At 42.4% G+C, this 17,333-nt stretch overlaps 2 protein-coding genes and 1 long non-coding RNA gene across 5 annotated transcripts in view; 2 read left to right on the top strand and 1 right to left on the bottom strand.

Moving 5' to 3' along the window:
- Positions 1 to 17,333, top strand: part of LOC141766939 (uncharacterized) — a 282,348-nt gene that overhangs the window by 200,137 nt on the left and 64,878 nt on the right. The window lies entirely within an intron of this gene.
- The window catches only part of LOC141766920 (protein NLRC3-like), a 109,127-nt gene that overhangs the window by 67,172 nt on the left and 24,622 nt on the right, over positions 1 to 17,333 (bottom strand). Inside the window, exons 1-6 of one of the 3 annotated variants that reach the window (XM_074634123.1) lie at positions 13,236 to 15,073; positions 12,703 to 12,852; positions 12,257 to 12,373; positions 10,749 to 10,865; positions 8,750 to 8,844; positions 5,170 to 7,030 (exon numbers count right to left, since the gene is read on the bottom strand). In XM_074634123.1, coding sequence (XP_074490224.1) covers positions 5,170 to 7,030; positions 8,750 to 8,844; positions 10,749 to 10,865; positions 12,257 to 12,373; positions 12,703 to 12,833 — 2,321 coding nt within the window. In that variant the 5' untranslated portion in view covers positions 12,834 to 12,852; positions 13,236 to 15,073. Of the gene's footprint in view, positions 1 to 5,169; positions 7,031 to 8,749; positions 8,845 to 10,748; positions 10,866 to 12,256; positions 12,374 to 12,702; positions 12,853 to 13,235; positions 15,074 to 17,333 lie in introns of those variants that run through there. The other 2 variants (XM_074634124.1, XM_074634122.1) reach the window with 2 other exon arrangements.
- LOC141766926 (general transcription factor II-I repeat domain-containing protein 2-like) lies at positions 1,663 to 4,064 on the top strand. The gene has a single exon (XM_074634133.1). It carries the CDS (start codon positions 1,939 to 1,941, stop codon positions 3,580 to 3,582), a length of 1,644 nt encoding a protein of 547 aa, XP_074490234.1. The 5' UTR covers positions 1,663 to 1,938; the 3' UTR covers positions 3,583 to 4,064.

Below are 17,333 nucleotides of genomic sequence, written 5' to 3'. Positions count from 1 at the left end.
CTGAATTTTAGTTTAAAACATAAAAATAATTAACATTATCAAAAGAATGTGAAGAAGTAACAGCTTTGTAACGTTTTAAAGTATTATTTTACCGTGGGTTTCTGTAACGTGTTAAAGTATTATTTTACAGTGTGTCTGTAACGTGTCAAAGTATTATTTTACAGTGTGTCTCTGTAACGTGTCAAAGTATTATTTTACAGTGTGTCTCTTTAACGTGTTTAAGTATTATTTTACAGTGTGTCTCTGTAACATGTTTAAGTGTTAGAAAAAAGTGCTGTTTAATCAGTTAAATGCTGTTTAATCAGTGATATCAAGATCAGAAATACTTTATCTACCCCGGGGACAATTACAATTGTTCCATTTTAGAATAAAAATATACTGGGAAAAAAAGTTCGGAAACTTGTGTTTGTTGGATTATTTCTTTGTTGTATCAATGCTAATTGACATTGTATTTTACATCGTTGGAAAGCCTGTTAATTTACCTTCACAATGATGTCCAACTTGTAAGGATCATGCATTTGTGGGATGAGCAGCAGAGCTGATTATGTGGGTAGCGCCCAAGAAAAAATTGCCAAAATGCTCTGCCAATGGTAGCGGGGGTGGGGCTTCGGGGCTCTGCAGACTGAGTCCAGCATGTCGTCCACAGCAGGCAGACCACGGCTCGTTGACTGCAGTTCACTTTACAACCAAGCTCTTCTACTATATTTCACCGGTGTGACCGTGAGTAAGCTGTGACCTGTGTGTGTTTTTCCCCCGTGAGTAAGACGGTATTTCCCCGGTGTCAGACTTGATACTAACAAATAACACTAATAACGTTACCTCCAGGAAAATACTTCCAATAATTAAATCCATGCTCTACTTTATAACCGTGGTGGTTATGTGAAAGCAAGCAACTAATTCACATATTTGGAAATTACCTCCGCTAAGTGTATTTCATGGATGTTTCTGACTACGAGTAACAGCTACCGGGGTCTGTTTTTTCCTGTGAAACAGAGTGTATTTCACCGGTGTTCCTATATATGAGTAGCCGTGACTTGGGTGTGTGACGCAAATATGTCGTGGCAGGTGTATTGCTCAGGACCCAAAGAAGCACAATGAAAGTGGGAAGTTGTTTGTACGAGCGGTTCCTGAGAAAGCTGCAAGCATTCGGCCCGTTCTGAACGGACATGCTCTTAACGGACGCTGCACTGTCTGGATTAAATTAGAAGAAGCAGAAACGAGAAATCGACTCACACCCCCGCCTCGTCCTCCTCGCCGCGGGGAGGCTGCTTCGCCGGGAGTAGAGTGTGCGGCAGCTCCATGAGATGTACCCCCAGTTAGCAGTTAGCTCAAATTCAGCCAGTGCAAACCCCAGCACCAGGGCTCTGATCCCAGGACCACCCCGACTCCCTGCCAGATCAGCAAACGTTCTGTTGCTGCCGTTACACCGGTTAGACCCGTCGCTCCACCAGCCAGCTGATCTTTTGTTTTTTTTATTTGTATTACCAGGTTCACATGCCGCCTCCAACACCCAAAGAGATGAATAAGAAAAAACTGTAAAATGTAACAAATATTACAAATAAATAGAATAAGTGTTCATTAAAAGGACTATTTGTAACTTTCAGAAATGCTTGTTAACAGCGACACCTGTGGCCGTGAAGTCAACGAAAGTCAGCGTTGGGCTCGCGCCTGCTCGCTCTAAATCACATATGTCAAACTCAAGGCCAAACCCGGCCCGCGGTGGTATTATCTTTGGCCCGCAGGATAATATCTAATTACTATTAGAGCTGGCCCACCTGTTTATTGCACGCACCACTAATACTACAAATCCCACAATGCACTGCCAGTGCGTTGCCACGTGAGGGCCTGCAAGCGCGAGCCCTTGCACTACTCGCTCATCAGCAGCTTTATGGAGCTAGTCACCTGTGGCCAACTTTCAGCTATCCCACTCCCCAAAAAATGGCTAAACGAAAGGTGGACTTTGAAAACAGAGGTTTTCAAGGCAGGTGGGAGGCAGAGTATATGTTCGCGGATATAAAGGGCAAAGCTGTTTGTCTTGTGTGCGGAGACGGTGTGGCTGTAATGAAAGAATATAACGTAAGAAGACACTATGAAGCGAAACACCACGACAGGTACAAGCATCTGGACATGAAACAGAGGCTCCAGAAGGTAGAAGAGTTGAAAAGAAGTCTGGTGTCACAGCAGGCTATGTTCACAAAAGCCAAATCACAAAGTGAGGCTGCTGTAAAGGCTAGTTTTATTGTGGCAACAGAGGTTGCTAAATCAGCCCGGCCCTTTACCGAGGGAGAATTTGTCAAAAACTGCATGATGAAAGTTTGCGACGTCGTGTGCCCAGATAAAAGGCAAGCATTTTCAAATGTGAGCCTGAGCAGAAACACCGTTGCTGATCGTGTACGTGAGCTTGCCACCAATCTACAACAACAGCTGGTGGGAAAGGGAAAAGATTTCATCGCATACTCCCTTGCTGTGGATGAGAGCAACGACACTTCTGATACTGCCCAGCTGTCAATTTTCATCCGTGGAGTGGACTCAAGTCTGTGCGTAACAGAGGAACTTTTGGGATTAAGATCAATGCATGGCACAACTACGGGAAAAGATTTCTTTGAAGAGGTATCCAGATGTGTAAATGAAATGGGGCTGCCTTGGGATAAACTTGTGGGACTGATGACAGATGGAACGCCCGCGATGTGCGGTCAAAAGAATGGATTGGTGGGCAGGATCCGGGAGAAGATGCGGGAGGAAAACGGCGCAGGTGAGCTGACAGCTTATCACTGCATCATACACCAGGAATCGTTGTGTGGCAAAGCCTTGAAAATGGAACATGTAATGAGCACCATAACACGAGCAGTTAACTTCATAAGAGCCAAAGGTTTAAATCACCGCCAGTTCAAGTCTTTTCTGGAGGAGTTGGGTTCAGAATATGGTGACTTGCCCTATCACACAGAGGTGCGATGGCTAAGCCAAGGAAAAGTGCTGAAAAGATGTTTCGAGTTGCATGAGGAGATCTGTCAGTTCATGGAAAGCAAAGGGAAAGACACAACAGAGCTCCGGGATAAAAAGTTGCGGTGTGAAGTGGCGTTTCTGTGTGACATCACGAGCCATCTCAATGCGCTCAACCTGCAGCTTCAGGGGCGAGGCCATGTGATCACAGAGATATACGCTACAGTGAGGGCTTTTAAAACCAAGCTGCGCCTGTGGGAGACGCAGATGCTGCAAGAAAACTTGAGCCATTTTCCGTGCTGCCAAACTATGAAAGAGCAGGTCTCTACCGCCGTGTTCCCAAGTGCACAGTTTGCTGAAAAACTCAGCATACTCGGTGCCGACTTCACACGGCGATTTGACGACTTTGAAGCCCAAAAAAGCAGGTTTGAATTGCTCAGCAATCCATTTGCAGCTGACGTGGAAAGCGCACCAACCAACCTCCAAATGGAGCTGATTGAACTCCAATGTAGTGACACACTCAAGGCAAAGTATGACTGTGGGTGCTGCACAGTTTCCACGTTTCATCCCCGACACAATGCCCCAGCTGCGTACCCAAGCTGCTCAAATGCTCTCTATGTTTGGCAGCACATACCTGTGTGAACAACTGTTCTCCTTGATGAAGATAAACAAAACATCACACAGGAGTCGTCTTACTGATGAACACCTTCACTCAATCCTGAGGATTTCCTCAGCTCAGAGCCTGACCCCAAACATTGATGAACTTGCATCCAAGATGAGATGCCAAGTATCTGGCTTAGACTAGTGTGCATCACAGAGCAGCAAACTGAGCTTTAATGTATGTTTCCTTTTTGCACTTTTTTTCTTGTACCACAGGGCATGTTTGTTTTTTCTTTAGAGGAAATTATTTTTTGGCTGTTGTTGGCCTGTGGAAAAATGTCTTCATTAGAAATTACTCTGGAAAAGCTGCAGATAGAGCCATAAGAAATGAATGCAACAGATTGTTCATTTATTTAATGTTTAATGTTGTTTTTATAGGCAATAACTTAAGCTTTGTTAGTTCCAGGTTCAATATGTGCAATAAGTTAATTTCAATAAGTTTTGCAATAAACATTGAACCAGTTCGGCCCTCGACTTGTACCAATTTTTTAATTTGGCCCACTGTGTATTTGAGTTTGACACCCCTGCTCTAAATAGACATGAACGAGCATCGCTCAAAACAGTGAGGCGACACACGTCAGCTAAAACCACAATATCACCCTATATTTCAGCTGCTTGGCAGTAATGTTAGCTGACCAGACGAAGGTCTCTCCATGAATCACTGCTGATCCTAGTGTTGGCTTTTCCTGCTTCAGCGTCGGTGCCGGGGCTCTGAATCAGGAAAAGCGGGTCGGTGCCGGAGCTCCGCAGCGAGACACGTTATTGCCTCCCCGACCGGATGCCGGTGTCTCCTGACTGCGCCCACAGGGGAGACACCGGCACCCGGTCGGAGGCGATAACGTGTCTCGCTGCGGAGCTCCGTCCCTTCACAAGACACGGTGAAGGTCTCTGTTGGTCTGGAGGAGCTGCAGCATTTATTTCTGCCGAACGTCCACTGTACATTCACTAGATATTCTCAGAGCTAAACTAACTTTTCTGCAGAGTGGAGTGAGCGCGTGTTCACGTCTAGAGGTGGAGCGAGAACACACGCTGTCTGAGTGAAGGCAAGCAGGCAGAGGAGACGAGAGTACAGCGAGCACACGCGAGCGTGCATGTGTCCCGACCCGGTACATTTATACGCTTAAAAAGTTACAAACAGTCCCTTTAACTTGACAGCTAGAAACATAACCTACTGAAACATTTTTTTTTTTTTTTTTTTTTTTTAAAGTTATTTTTTTGGGGACATTTTCCATTTTTCATTGACAGGACAGTGGATAGAGTCTTGAAAGGGGGGAGAGAGAGAGTGGATGCGGAAAGGGCCACAGGCCGGATTCGAACCCGGGCCGCCGCGGTCAGGACCAAGCCTTAATACATGGACGCCCGCTCTACCAACTGAGCTAACCCAGGCGCCCCTGAAACATTTTTTGACTCAACATTTGAAACAGCTCAAGAACATCTGTGAAAAAATACAACTGACATATTTATGTAATAAACACATGGAATTCTGAGAATGATTTTATAGTGTGTATATTTGAAGAAATAAACTACTAATCTACACTGATTTATAAAGTTAATCACATCTGGACTTACAGAGCTTTTCTGCAGTTCCTCACAGCTGGAATCAGTCTTCGTCGTCCCGCGTCTGTTGTTTTGTACTTCTTCAGGTCCAACTCATCCAGAACCTCCTCTGACATCTGCAGCATGTACGCCAGAGCTGAGCAGTGGATCTTAGAGAGTTTCTTCTTTGATCTGTTCTCTGACTTCAGGAACTCTTGGATCTCCTGATGTACCGAGTGGTCGTTCATCTCCGTCAGACAGTGGAAGATGTTGATGCTTCTGTCAGGAGAGGTATTATCTCTGATCATCTCCTTCAGGTTGTTGGTGGCTCTCTGGGTGCTTCCTGAACTGCTCTTTATCTGACCCAGCAGACTTCCTAAGAGCCTCTGGTTGGACTCCAGAGAGAGGCCATGAAGGAAGCGAACAAACAGGTCCAGGTGGCCATTTTTACTTTCAAGGGATTTCTCCATGGCTCTCTTCAGGAAGAAATCCAAAGATGGGCCACGACTATCATTGTTTCCAAAATGCTTAGAGATGTTCTTGAGAAAAGACTTTAGGTCTGACTCTCTGTGCTTGTAGTCTTCTCCCAGGAAGTCCTCCAGTACCTCTGTGTTGCTGTTTGTGTAACAGTGGAACATGTAGACTGCAGCCAGAAACTCCTGGATGCTCAGGTGAACAAAGCAGTAGACTGTTTTCTGGAAGATCACACTCTCTCTTTTGAAGATCTCTGTACAAACTCCTGAGTACACCAAGGCCTCAGTGACATCTAGACCACACCGCTCCAGGTCTTCTTGGTAGAACATGATGTTTCCTTTCTCCAGATGTTCAAACGCCAGCCTCCCCAGCTTCAGAAGAACTTCGCTGTCAGCCTCCGTCAGCTCCTGTGGACTCGTCTCATGTCCCTCACCGTACTTTTGCTTCTTCCTTTTTGTCTGAACCACAAGGAAGTGTGAGTACATTTCAGTCAGGGTCTTGGGCAGCTCTCCTCTCTGGTCTGTAGTCAACATGTGGTCCAGAACTGTAGCAGTGATCCAGCAGAAGACTGGGATTAGACACATGATGTGGAGGCTCCTGGATGTCTTGATGTGTGAGATGATTCTGCTGGACAGCTCTTCATCACTGACTCTCCTCCTGAAGTACTCCTCCTTCTGGGCGTCAGTGAAGCCTCGTACTTCTGTTACCCTGTCAACACGCGCAGGAGGGATCTGATTGGCTGCTGCAGGTCGGGAAGTTATCCAGACGAGAGCTGTGGGAAGCAGATTACCCTGGATGAGGTTTGTCAACAGCATGTTGACTGATGACTTCTGGGTGACATCAGACACAACCTCGTTGTTGTGGAAATCCAGTGAAAGTCTGCTTTCATCCAGGCCGTCAAAGATGAACAGAACTTTACAGACAGCGAGCTTCTCTGCTGTGACCTTCTGTAATGTTGGATGGAAAACATGGAGCAACATGAGAAGACTGTACTGCTCATCTCTGATCAAGTTCAGCTCCCTGAATGAAAGCAGAACCACCAGACTGACATCTTGGTTTTCCAAGCCCTCTGCCCAGTCCAGAGTGAACTTCTGCACTGAGAAGGTTTTTCCAACGCCAGCGACGCCATTCGTCAGAACGACTCTGATGTGTCCCTGTTGGTCAGATAAGGCTTTAAAGATGTCGTGGCACTTGATTGGAGCGTCATGGAGGGTCTTCTTCTTGGAAGCTGTCTCAAGCTGCCTCACCTCATGTTGGGTATTAACCTCTTCACTCTGTCCCTCTGTGATGTAGAGCTCAGTGTAGATCCTGTTGAGGAGGGTTACACTTCCTGTTTCATCAGTTCCTTCAGTCACACGTTCACAAGTCTTCTTCAGACTGATCTTATGTTCATTTAAAACCTCCTGCAGACCTCTATCTGCTGAAAGAGAAGGAAAAAAGTTTGAGACAAAACACAGAAACTTGTTATTTTCATTACCAATATGAAAATAATCAATATAAGAACATATAAAGAAGTAAAGGTTATAAAGTCATCATCCCTTCTTGAAGTCAAAACTAACGTCAACATGATTTCTACATTTATTGTCAATAGTTTATATTTGTAAAGAGAAGCATCAGAAATGTTAATTTTTTCTCAGCCTCTGACTGTGTGTTGGTGTACATGTTTGATTGACAGCAGAGGAGGCGGAGCCTCAGCTGATCGCCAGCAGCTCTTCATGTAAACAGCTCACTGTGGCTGTTCCTACCTCCCTGTAATATTTAAAACTCATCAAATAATGCAGAATATGTTCATGTCTCGTTGACCAATACACTGCGTTTCCTATAGCTGCTTCAAAATAAAAGCCGTCCGCTGGTGGAGGACTATTATGTGAAGCAGAAGGAAATGTTGAGTTTTCAGCAGTAAATAAACAAACCTCTGATGTGACTAAAGCTCAGCTCGGTTTTTCCTACAGTAGAAGTGCATGTATTCATGACTTGGCACAACGCAGAACAGAAAACAGCAAAAGACAAAGTAAACAAATTTCTATACGGCTTAAAAGAGGAGGGAAACTGCACACCCAGGTTCATTCTGATCTCTCCTTCACTAAATGCAACATATGTTATCAGCCAAACCGGAAACTCTGGTCTGTTTTAGGCCCTTTTGAGATTCTGTGTTCTTTGTGTTTTGCTTATTGGGAGTGTTGACTATCCTAGTTGGGGGAAAAAAATAAATACCCATCAATTAGGTTACCTGCACTAGGACGTTTAGATGCTATTGTGCAAGAATCTGGCTTGCCTCACGATAGCCTAGCGCCTGCAGGCTTTATTTTATTATTCTATTCATTTGTTGATTTTCTCTGAAACCCTTTATACTCATTTCTTTTAGTCTATTTTATTTGGGGAAACTTTAAAGGAGGGTAAAAGGAAAAATAAAAACAATATTTCAGTTTCCTTAATTGTAGGTTATTGTAGAGGCATTTGTCCATTATCGAAGAGGCATTTGTTCATTATTATTATTATTAAGGAGGCATTTTATTTTATATTATGTGGATGGGAACTGTTTTTCAGTCTTCTGCCTGAACAACTAAAGTCTGGGGGAATCAGTACCGCCACACTGTTAAACATCTAAACTAACCAATATATTAGATATTATATCATAACACTTTTTAAGATGTTTAATGTGCTGCAACTGACTGATAAACTGACTCTACTGTAGCCTGAAAACTGATGTTAGCAGTGCAGCTTTCCTCAGTGGGTGTTTGTTTGGTCGCTTGTTCAACATGTCACACTGCAGGACCAGACGTGTGTTTGTAAGTTAGAGAAGGAGACTTTAGCAGGAAAGCTAATGTGTGCTGTTGTTCAAAGTCTGTGGCTCTTGTTGTGTCTCAGGCTGCTGTCTGGCTGTTAGTCAGTGTGACTGTCTGTCTGTGATAGAACAGTGATGTTGTTGCTTCACACAACATTCTGATTGGTTAATGCAAAGACGGAGTGCTATCATAAAGACAAAACATAAAATATAAAATTATTTCTTTTGGGTTCAGATTTTCTCTCAAAGGAGAATACAGGACAAGTGATGCAGAGCAGATATGTATGATGGAGAAGATCTTAACAGTCCTGTTTCCAGACATGAAGACATCAGCAGACCGATCTACAGTCTTACTTTGTACAGTGCTGGTCTGACTGGCTGTCTGAGGTCCAGGTCTTGTTCTGGATCTGGACATCAGCTCCTCCACAGAAGCATGACTCTTCTTCTCTCTGTGGAGACATTACTTTAGAACTAAAATCATTTGTTGATTGTTGGTGAAGAATATCCAGACTTGGCTGACACTGAAGCTCAGATGGTCACAGAGGAGAGATAAAGTGTTGGTACTGAATTCAGCATTCAGTCTGTAATGAAAATGTTCCTTTATTTTAACTCTCCTGCTTTAATAAACAAGAATTAGCTGCTTTTCCTATCTGACTGTGTTATTGAACATTTAGTGATCTGGCTGAAGTTTGTTTATTAAAGGTGAACAACGGTCATTTTTTTAACATTAATATTATTTTGGAGGCTAAAAAACAATATAATATATATAACTATATAAAAAAAACACAACTTGCTCATGTATGCACATATTGAGAGGACGCTCCGGGAAACCACAAGGTGACAGCGCCATCACGGTAAACATTAACTGCCTGTCAGTGGTGATATGAATGGAGTATAAAATTTCAACATTTGCAATATAAATAAACATGCTGTTACTATATGAATCTATGTTATGTGTTAACAATAAACACTTATAAAACAGTGAAACTGTGTCATACCTCTCTGACTTCTTTAGTCTTCCAGTATTTATAGTTTATGGAAGTGCTGTCCACTGGATCGGAGAGATCCATGACAGGATTCGGGCAGCAGCTAGCTTGTAGTTTCCACAGTGATGAACTCACCAGTAAGGTTTCTCGGATTATTCCCATCTGTGCTCTACGTGGTCAAAAAAATTCTAGGACTGTATTTATCGAATTAGTTATAGCTAACGTTATTTTACTATCTAACTAGCTAGCTACCAATAAGCCGTGCCTGTTGCTAGCATGGTCACTAGCCGCAGGGTGACCATCACGACATGCACTGAAATCCTGTCATGGATCTCTCCGTTCCGGTGGACAGCACCTGCATAAACTATAACTACTGGAAGACAAAAGAAGTCTGAGGGGTTTGACAAAGTTTCCCTGTTTTAGAAGTGTTTATTGTTAACACATAAAATAGATTCAGAAAGTGACAGCATGTTTATTTATGTTGCAAATGTTGTTGAAATTCTATACTCCATTCATATCACCACTGAGGTGATTGAACTGAGGTTAGAAGTGGTCTAAATATTGAGCTAGACCAGCAGTCTAAGACACACATCATGTAACACTGGTGTCCTTGGTCTTCCTTCTTTAATGTCAATATGTTTTCTGCCACTTTCTACTGTCAACTATCAAATGAAGGCATGAATTCAAATATTGTAAAAAAAAACAGAAGTGGTACAAATCTACATTTGACCATTTCATGTCAGCAGAGATGTTTGTTCTTGACCTTCAGAAACAATATGTGGTGCAGAGAATCTAAGCTCAAAGGTCCACATAATAATGACCCAGAGCTTTCAAGCTCTGGATCATTAGTAAGTGGACCTTTGAGCAGAGTTTTCCTTGAAGCACATTCTTCTAGATTTTGAATAGTCACAGATCTTTAGATCATTTCACAGTTGTAAATGTAAACAGTGGATCTGAATGAAAAAATGACAGCTGGGTACTGGAGACTCTGCTCTCTGTCTGTACTGAACTCTGCAAACAGATGATTTTATTCATATTGCTTTTATCCTTGGTAAATTCTATTTTTAGGATATTAAGGTTGCTCTAAACACACAAACTACTGCTACTGTCAACAATAACAAGGGTTAAAAGTTTGTAGCTGTTTTCTTAGATTAGATTACATCTTTTCTGGGTGACTGACCGCCGTCACAGATTGTAAGAGGAAGATGGCACAAATGATTCAGCTTTGTCTGTGTCACAAAAATGTTAAATTGTAGTTTGCAAATATACTTCAGTAAAAACTTTAACATAAAAAGTAAATCAACAGAAAACATTGGCGGAGATGCTGAAAATGAGTCATGTAAATGAGTTAGTAGCAGCTCTCTTACTTTGACTCTGAGGGTCCCGGTTCATTACTGAAGTCTGGAGGATCCCATATGGACCGGTCACTCTTCATAGACAGACAGCTGGGTACTGGAGACTCTGCTCTCTGTCTGTACTGAACTCTGCAAACACCAACATGATTTTATTCATATCACATGAATCCTTGATAAATTCTCTGATGACAAAGACATTTCAGTAGCTCTAAACACACAAACTACTGCTACTGTCAATAATGTGGTTTAAAGTTTGTATTAGTCCTCTTAGATTACAGCTCTTCTGGGTGACTGACAGCTGTCACAGATACGAAGAGGAACAATACACAAATTCATTCTCATCTGTCATGAAAAGTTTGTTAAACTTCAGTTAGTAAATACATTTTAGTAGAAATTTAATATAAAAACACACAATCAACAAAATCATGGCATTGGCATGATTTTGTTTTTATATCATTCTGTATCTTCCCAGTGGTGTTCCTTATGTCTTAAAATCTGAACTCTACGTACGAATGTTTAGCAGCAAAATTCTGTTTTCCCTTCAAGACCTTCTAAAAATGTTTGCCAACATCATGACCTGACGTAGGTTTCTACATGATGACACTGCTACACTTACAATATCTATACATCCTTATAGTCAGTGTATTAATACAGTATCTATACATCCTTATAGTCAGTGTATTAATACAGTAACTATACATCCTTATAGTCAGTGTATTAATACAGTATCTATACATCCTTATAGTCAGTGTATTAATACAGTATCTATACATCCTTATAGTCAGTGTATTAATACAGTAACTATACATCCTTATAGTCAGTGTATTAATACAGTATCTATACATCCTTATAGTCAGTGTATTAATACAGTATCTATACATCCTTATAGTCAGTGTATTAACGTTACATACAGTAACTTAGATGGCGGTCAGCGTGCTCCCAGTCAGGAGAAGCAGACAGGAGAACCGGCAGGAAGCTAAGCGATGTACTGCTGTGGATGCCACGTTAGTTCAGATCAGAACAACACAAACTAACTAACCGATGGATGCAGCGGTAGACCAGCAGCTCCTGTGTTCTGAGAGGTAACATTACTGCTTTTGTGAATGGAGTCTGGTGGCTTTGAAGAGAGCGATATAATGGCTTCAGTTCTCCGTCAGAAAGGGCTGTCTGATGGCGAGGTAAAGCAGAGAAAATATTCGAAATATAGCGTACACTTAAACAAATTTGTATTTTTTTTATTTTTTAGGTGGCTAAAATACATTCTGCTGCTCCCATCCACAGCTGCTTTACCTCACCGTCAGACAGCCCTTTCTGACGGGGAACTGAAGCCGTTATATCGCTCTCTTCAAAGCCACCAGACTATTAGACTATTAGACACTATTATTAGACTAGATTACATCTTTTGTAGGTGACTGACAGCTGTCACAGATACTAAGAGGAAGAGTTTATTTGACGAAGTTTGTTCAATTTTAGTTGGCAAATACATTTGTGTAGAAAGTCGAATATAGCAGCTCTCTTACTTTGACTCTGAGGGTCCAGGTTCATTACTGAAGTTCAGAATATCACCTTTAGACCGGTCACTCTTCATAGACAGACAGCTGGGTACTGGAGACTCTGCTCTCTGTCTGTACTGAACTCTGCAAACACCAACATGATTTTATTCATATCACATGAATCCTTGATAAATTCTCTTTTTTAAGGTCATTAACACACAAACTACTGCTACACAAACGGGTTTAAAGTTTGTAGCCATTCTGTCAGATTAGATTACATCTTTGTTAGGTGACTGACAGCTGTCCCAGATACTAAGAGGAAGAGTTTATTCCATGAAGTTTGTTAAATTTTAGTTGGCAAATACATTTGTGTAGAAATTTGAATCTACAAACACAAAATCAACAGAAAACATGGCATTGTCAGAGGTAACTAAAAACGAGTCATATAATTGGGTTAGTAGCAGCTAGCTTACTTTGTGTCTGAGGGTCCAGGTTCATTACTGAAGTTCAGAAAATCACCTTTGGACTCGTCACTCTTCATAGACAGACAGCCAGAGACTGGAGACTCTGCTCTGTCCTCCTCTTCCTCCACACAATCACTCATCTTCTGATCTGAAGTCAGTCTGAGAGGTAAAACAGGAACACTGACTGTGAGCTCAGAACATTTAACGGAAACAAGTTTGTGCAAGAGTCACAGGCAAGACTGAGAAAACAGGAAGTAACACACACACACACACACACACACACACACACACACACACACACACACTATATAGTATAATAAAACCATCCAGCATTCACCTGGTCAGTTCTCTTTAACTCTCTGCTTGTTTTCTTGGCTTACAGCAGGTTTAATGAGGATTATTCAGCCAGTCATGACTTTGTGTTCACAGATGAATCAAACTGTTGAGTTCATTCTAACATTTCTGTCCTCTACAGTCCACAGGGAGGAAACTGACTCAGAGAGTTTAACAGTAAAGTAATAAAATGTTGGATTAACACTCACCCTGCTTCAGTTTTTAGTTTTCCTCCTCCTGCTCCGTTGGCTCTAAATGGATTCTGAGCTGACTGAACATGTTCACTCTCAGTGTTTCCTCCCTGTTCTCATGTACTTGCATCACCTGGATCAGTGTGGCTCCCCCCCTCTCCACTTACAGGAAATCATGAAGGTTTATCCAAGTGTGTGTGTGTGTGTGTGTGTGTGTGTGTGTGTGTGTGTGTGTGTGTGTGTGTGTGTGTGTGTGTGTGTGTGCGCTCACGCAGATCAGCTTTTTACCTTGATGTGTTTATGAGTATCATGACCCGTCTCCTGAGCCATGACAAGAGACGGCAGAGACACGGATTTAGACTGAAAGGTGAACAAGTTTATTATTAAATATAGAATAACCAAAAAACCCAGTGAGGTGATGAGGTGTGTGAATCAGTGTTCTCAGTTTGTCAGCTGACGGATGAGTGGTCGTGTGGTGAATGAAGGGTGTAAAATCTGATCTAGTAACATAGCTGAAGCCAACCAAACAAGAACATGGTGGTGTAGGAATAGAGAGATCTCAGCTTCATCTTTAAATCCTGCTAATACATCTATTTAGTATAAAACTTAAGTTTCTATTTGGTTTTCTTTTACAGACTTATAGAAATCAAATTCTTCTGAATATCTGGATGAAAGATTATTCAGTCTGTTGCACAATAATAAATAATTTCAGCCATTTTCCTGAGTTGCAACTGTGCAACTCTCCTTCATAATCCAAACACAGACGGTAACCAGAAATGACATCTTATTGCTCAATTAGTACAATGTGAAGCACAATTTTGAAATGTATTATATTATCATATGAGTTACATTTCTTTATATTGATGTTTTTTCCAATATCATACAAAAGGTGTGAACGTTTTGATTGTGTTTCAGAGCAAGGACGTGGATTTAAAAATACAATCACAACTTGGTAAAGTGATTAAATGTGTTTTCATTTTACAAAATATGTTCAGAAGAGTCTTTGTGGAGTCTTTAAAACAGCTCTCTAAGTGTTGTGGAGTCTTTAAAACAGCTCTAAGTGTTGTAGAGTCTTTAAAACAGCTCTAAGTGTTGTGGAGTCTTTAAAACAGCTCTAAGTGTTGTAGAGTCTTTAAAACAGCTCTAAGTGTTGTGGAATCTTTAAAACAGCTCTAAGTGTTGTGGAGTCTTTAGAACAGCTCTACGTGTTGTGGAGTCTTTAAAACAGCTCTAAGTGTTGCTGATGAAGGACTTTATTAGAAAATAGTCTGCTTAGCTCTGTGACTGGAGTTTAAAGGTAAGACATGAGAGGCACAAACTGTAGCTACTGGGACTGTAACAGATACTAGAATATACTCCTGCACTTATTAGAACATGTGAACATGCAGTTTTCTCTCCCTGCTGAGGAACACTGTCAACTTTGATTCATTGTGTGAGATGTTAAAGAGGTTCTGTCAAAGACAGTTGTTGAATACTAATGTGACAACATACCTGCAGTCTCATCTTTACTACAATGATGAGTTCACTGTCCAGAGCAGTAACAGATATTAGTTCATCTTAAAATGGGGACAGAAAACCACAGAAACATGTTGAAGCTTTAAAAAATGAAAGTGACCGTTAACACTAACGTTAGCTACGTTTCTTTGTTAATATCACAAAGTTAGCTAACTTATTTTAAAATGAGTTAACTCAAAATACTTAAACATTGATGAAATAAATTAACTTGTTTTCTCTTCAAAAAGAAAAAATCAAGAATTAGCGCCTCACGGTTGTCTCCCTCCCCCAACCAGTCAAGTTACAGTTTACATCCACGTCTGTCCAAAATGTCATCACTTCATCATTTTATCATAATTAACATCTGTGTGAAATTGTCATAATTAGCAGATGAATTCTTGAGTTATGGCCTTTAATGTGTTTTGTGAGGTCACAGTGACCTTTGACCTTTGAACACCAAACTCTAATCAGTCCATACTTGAGTCCAAGTGGGCATTTGTGCAACTTGTTTGCTGAGTTTAATTTCAAATCCAGTTTAACTACATTATGATGACACTTAACCTTTACAAAACCAAGTCAGTCAGAAAGAAAGCATTCACACCATCAGTTCAGAGTTCACTGCATTCATTCAGATAAACCTCCTTTGTGGTAAAACGGAGGGAACGGTGACATCTGCTGGCAGAAAGCAGCTCCAGCAGGAACAACAGAACATGAACGGTGGTGATAAGGACCGCTTCAACACGGATTTCTGAGAGGAAAAAGCTCCACGGGGGACTTTATGTGTCTATGTTCAGTCATGTAACGTGAAAAGTAGCAGAGTCACACATGAAACTGGAATTGTCCTGTGATGGCATGATGAGTGGATATTAAATCTAGAGTCCGCATGTTAATCAGTTCTGTTTGTTTAGTTTACATCAAACATTATATAAAATATGAAGGTGCTGACATTACACCAAAATCCAGACGTAGTCTGTTTGTAGTCAGTTGAGAAACTGAAGTGAAGCCTCGACTGAATTCAGATTTGATCTAATTCTTTCTGATTGTTACAAGCAAATATTTATCTTCTATAATATGAGAAATGGCTGGTATTGGTTTTAATCATGGATGTATAAAGAGAAGTGGATCCAGTGTCAGAGTGTCTGAGTGGAGCATAAAGACAAAATGGCTCGACTGCCGAGGGATAAAGAACCCGGATCATCCGGTGATCTTCCTCATCCATTGGGCCCATAGAGCAGGAGCAGTAGTGTTTCCTTTAACTCCTCCTCCTCCTCCCAGCCCTTGCTCCTTTAACTCCTCCTCCCAGCCCTCGCTCCTTTAACTCCTCCTCCCATCCCTCGCTCCTTTAACTCATCCTCCTCCTCCCATCCCTCGCTCCTTTAACTCCTCCTCCTCCTCCCATCCCTCGCTCCTTTAACTCCTCCTCCTCCTCCCAGCCCTCGCTCCTTTAACTCCTCCTCCCAGCCCTCGCTCCTTTAACTCCTCCTCCTCCTCCCATCCCTCGCTCCTTTAACTCCTCCTCCTCCTCCCAGCCCTCGCTCCTTTAACTCCTCCTCCTCCTCCCAGCCCTCGCTCCTTTAACTCCTCCTCCCATCCCTCGCTCCTTTAACTCCTCCTCCTCCAAGCCCTCGCTCCTTTAACTCCTCCTCCCATCCCCCGCTCCTTTAACTCCTCCTCCTTTAACTCCTCCTCCCATCCCTCCCTCCTTTAACTCCTCCTCCTTTAACTCCTCCTCCCATCCCTCGCTCCTTTAACTCCTCCTCCCAGCCCTCGCTCCAACACCAACAAAAAGACCGGGAACAAGACAACCAGCAGAAACCCAGACAGCCCCAACCAGCACCTGCACAACCCCCCAAAAACCCACGCCTGTACCGCCGCGAGCAGCTTGCCAACAAATCAAAAACCATTCAAAACCGATCACCCTTAGTAGACAGCTTCATCAAAGAAACCCTCAAGGAACTGGATTCACTACAGCCCATCACACCACCAGGGGGAGCCACTGCACCACAAACTACCAGTCACAAACCACAAGACACCAAAGCACCAAATGAAACACCAGCACTGCACTCCCCCTCACCATTCCCATCACCAGCAATAATGTTACAGTATCCCCCCCAACCCAACACCTCCACTGAAACCCAGGTCCTGGCAACTATTCACCAAACTCGATAAGAACATCATATCAACTCCCCTTGCCCACCCACACCCATCATGGGTATCCACACCGACAAACACAGAAAAGATAAAAGAAGAACTGGAAAAACAAGGCATCTCCACAACCAAAGCCGTATCATCAGCCGAGCCACTCAACAGCCACCTTCATAAGGATCCACCTCACCAACCCCACAGATGCACCTGGTCTCATACAAGAAGGCTTCTACATGAACTCCTTTCACTACAGAGTCGAAAAATCTCACCCACCCCCATCCACCCAACAATGTTTCAACTGCCAACAATTCAACCACACATCAATGCAATGCAAGAACCCGGTCACATGTCTCAGATGTTCAGGAAACCACCACCACAAACAATGCAACAAGGACAGAACAAACTGTAAATGTGCCAACTGCAGCGGCAAGCAGCCCTCCATCTCCAAACACTGCCCCACCTACCTAGCCCTCACCA

This window comes from Sebastes fasciatus, chromosome 4 (assembly GCF_043250625.1).
Source record: "Sebastes fasciatus isolate fSebFas1 chromosome 4, fSebFas1.pri, whole genome shotgun sequence".
In the NCBI taxonomy this organism is placed as follows: Eukaryota; Metazoa; Chordata; class Actinopteri; order Perciformes; family Sebastidae; genus Sebastes; species Sebastes fasciatus.
The sequence above is the reverse complement of the archived record's forward strand: the minus strand, read 5'-3'. Positions and strand labels throughout refer to the sequence as shown.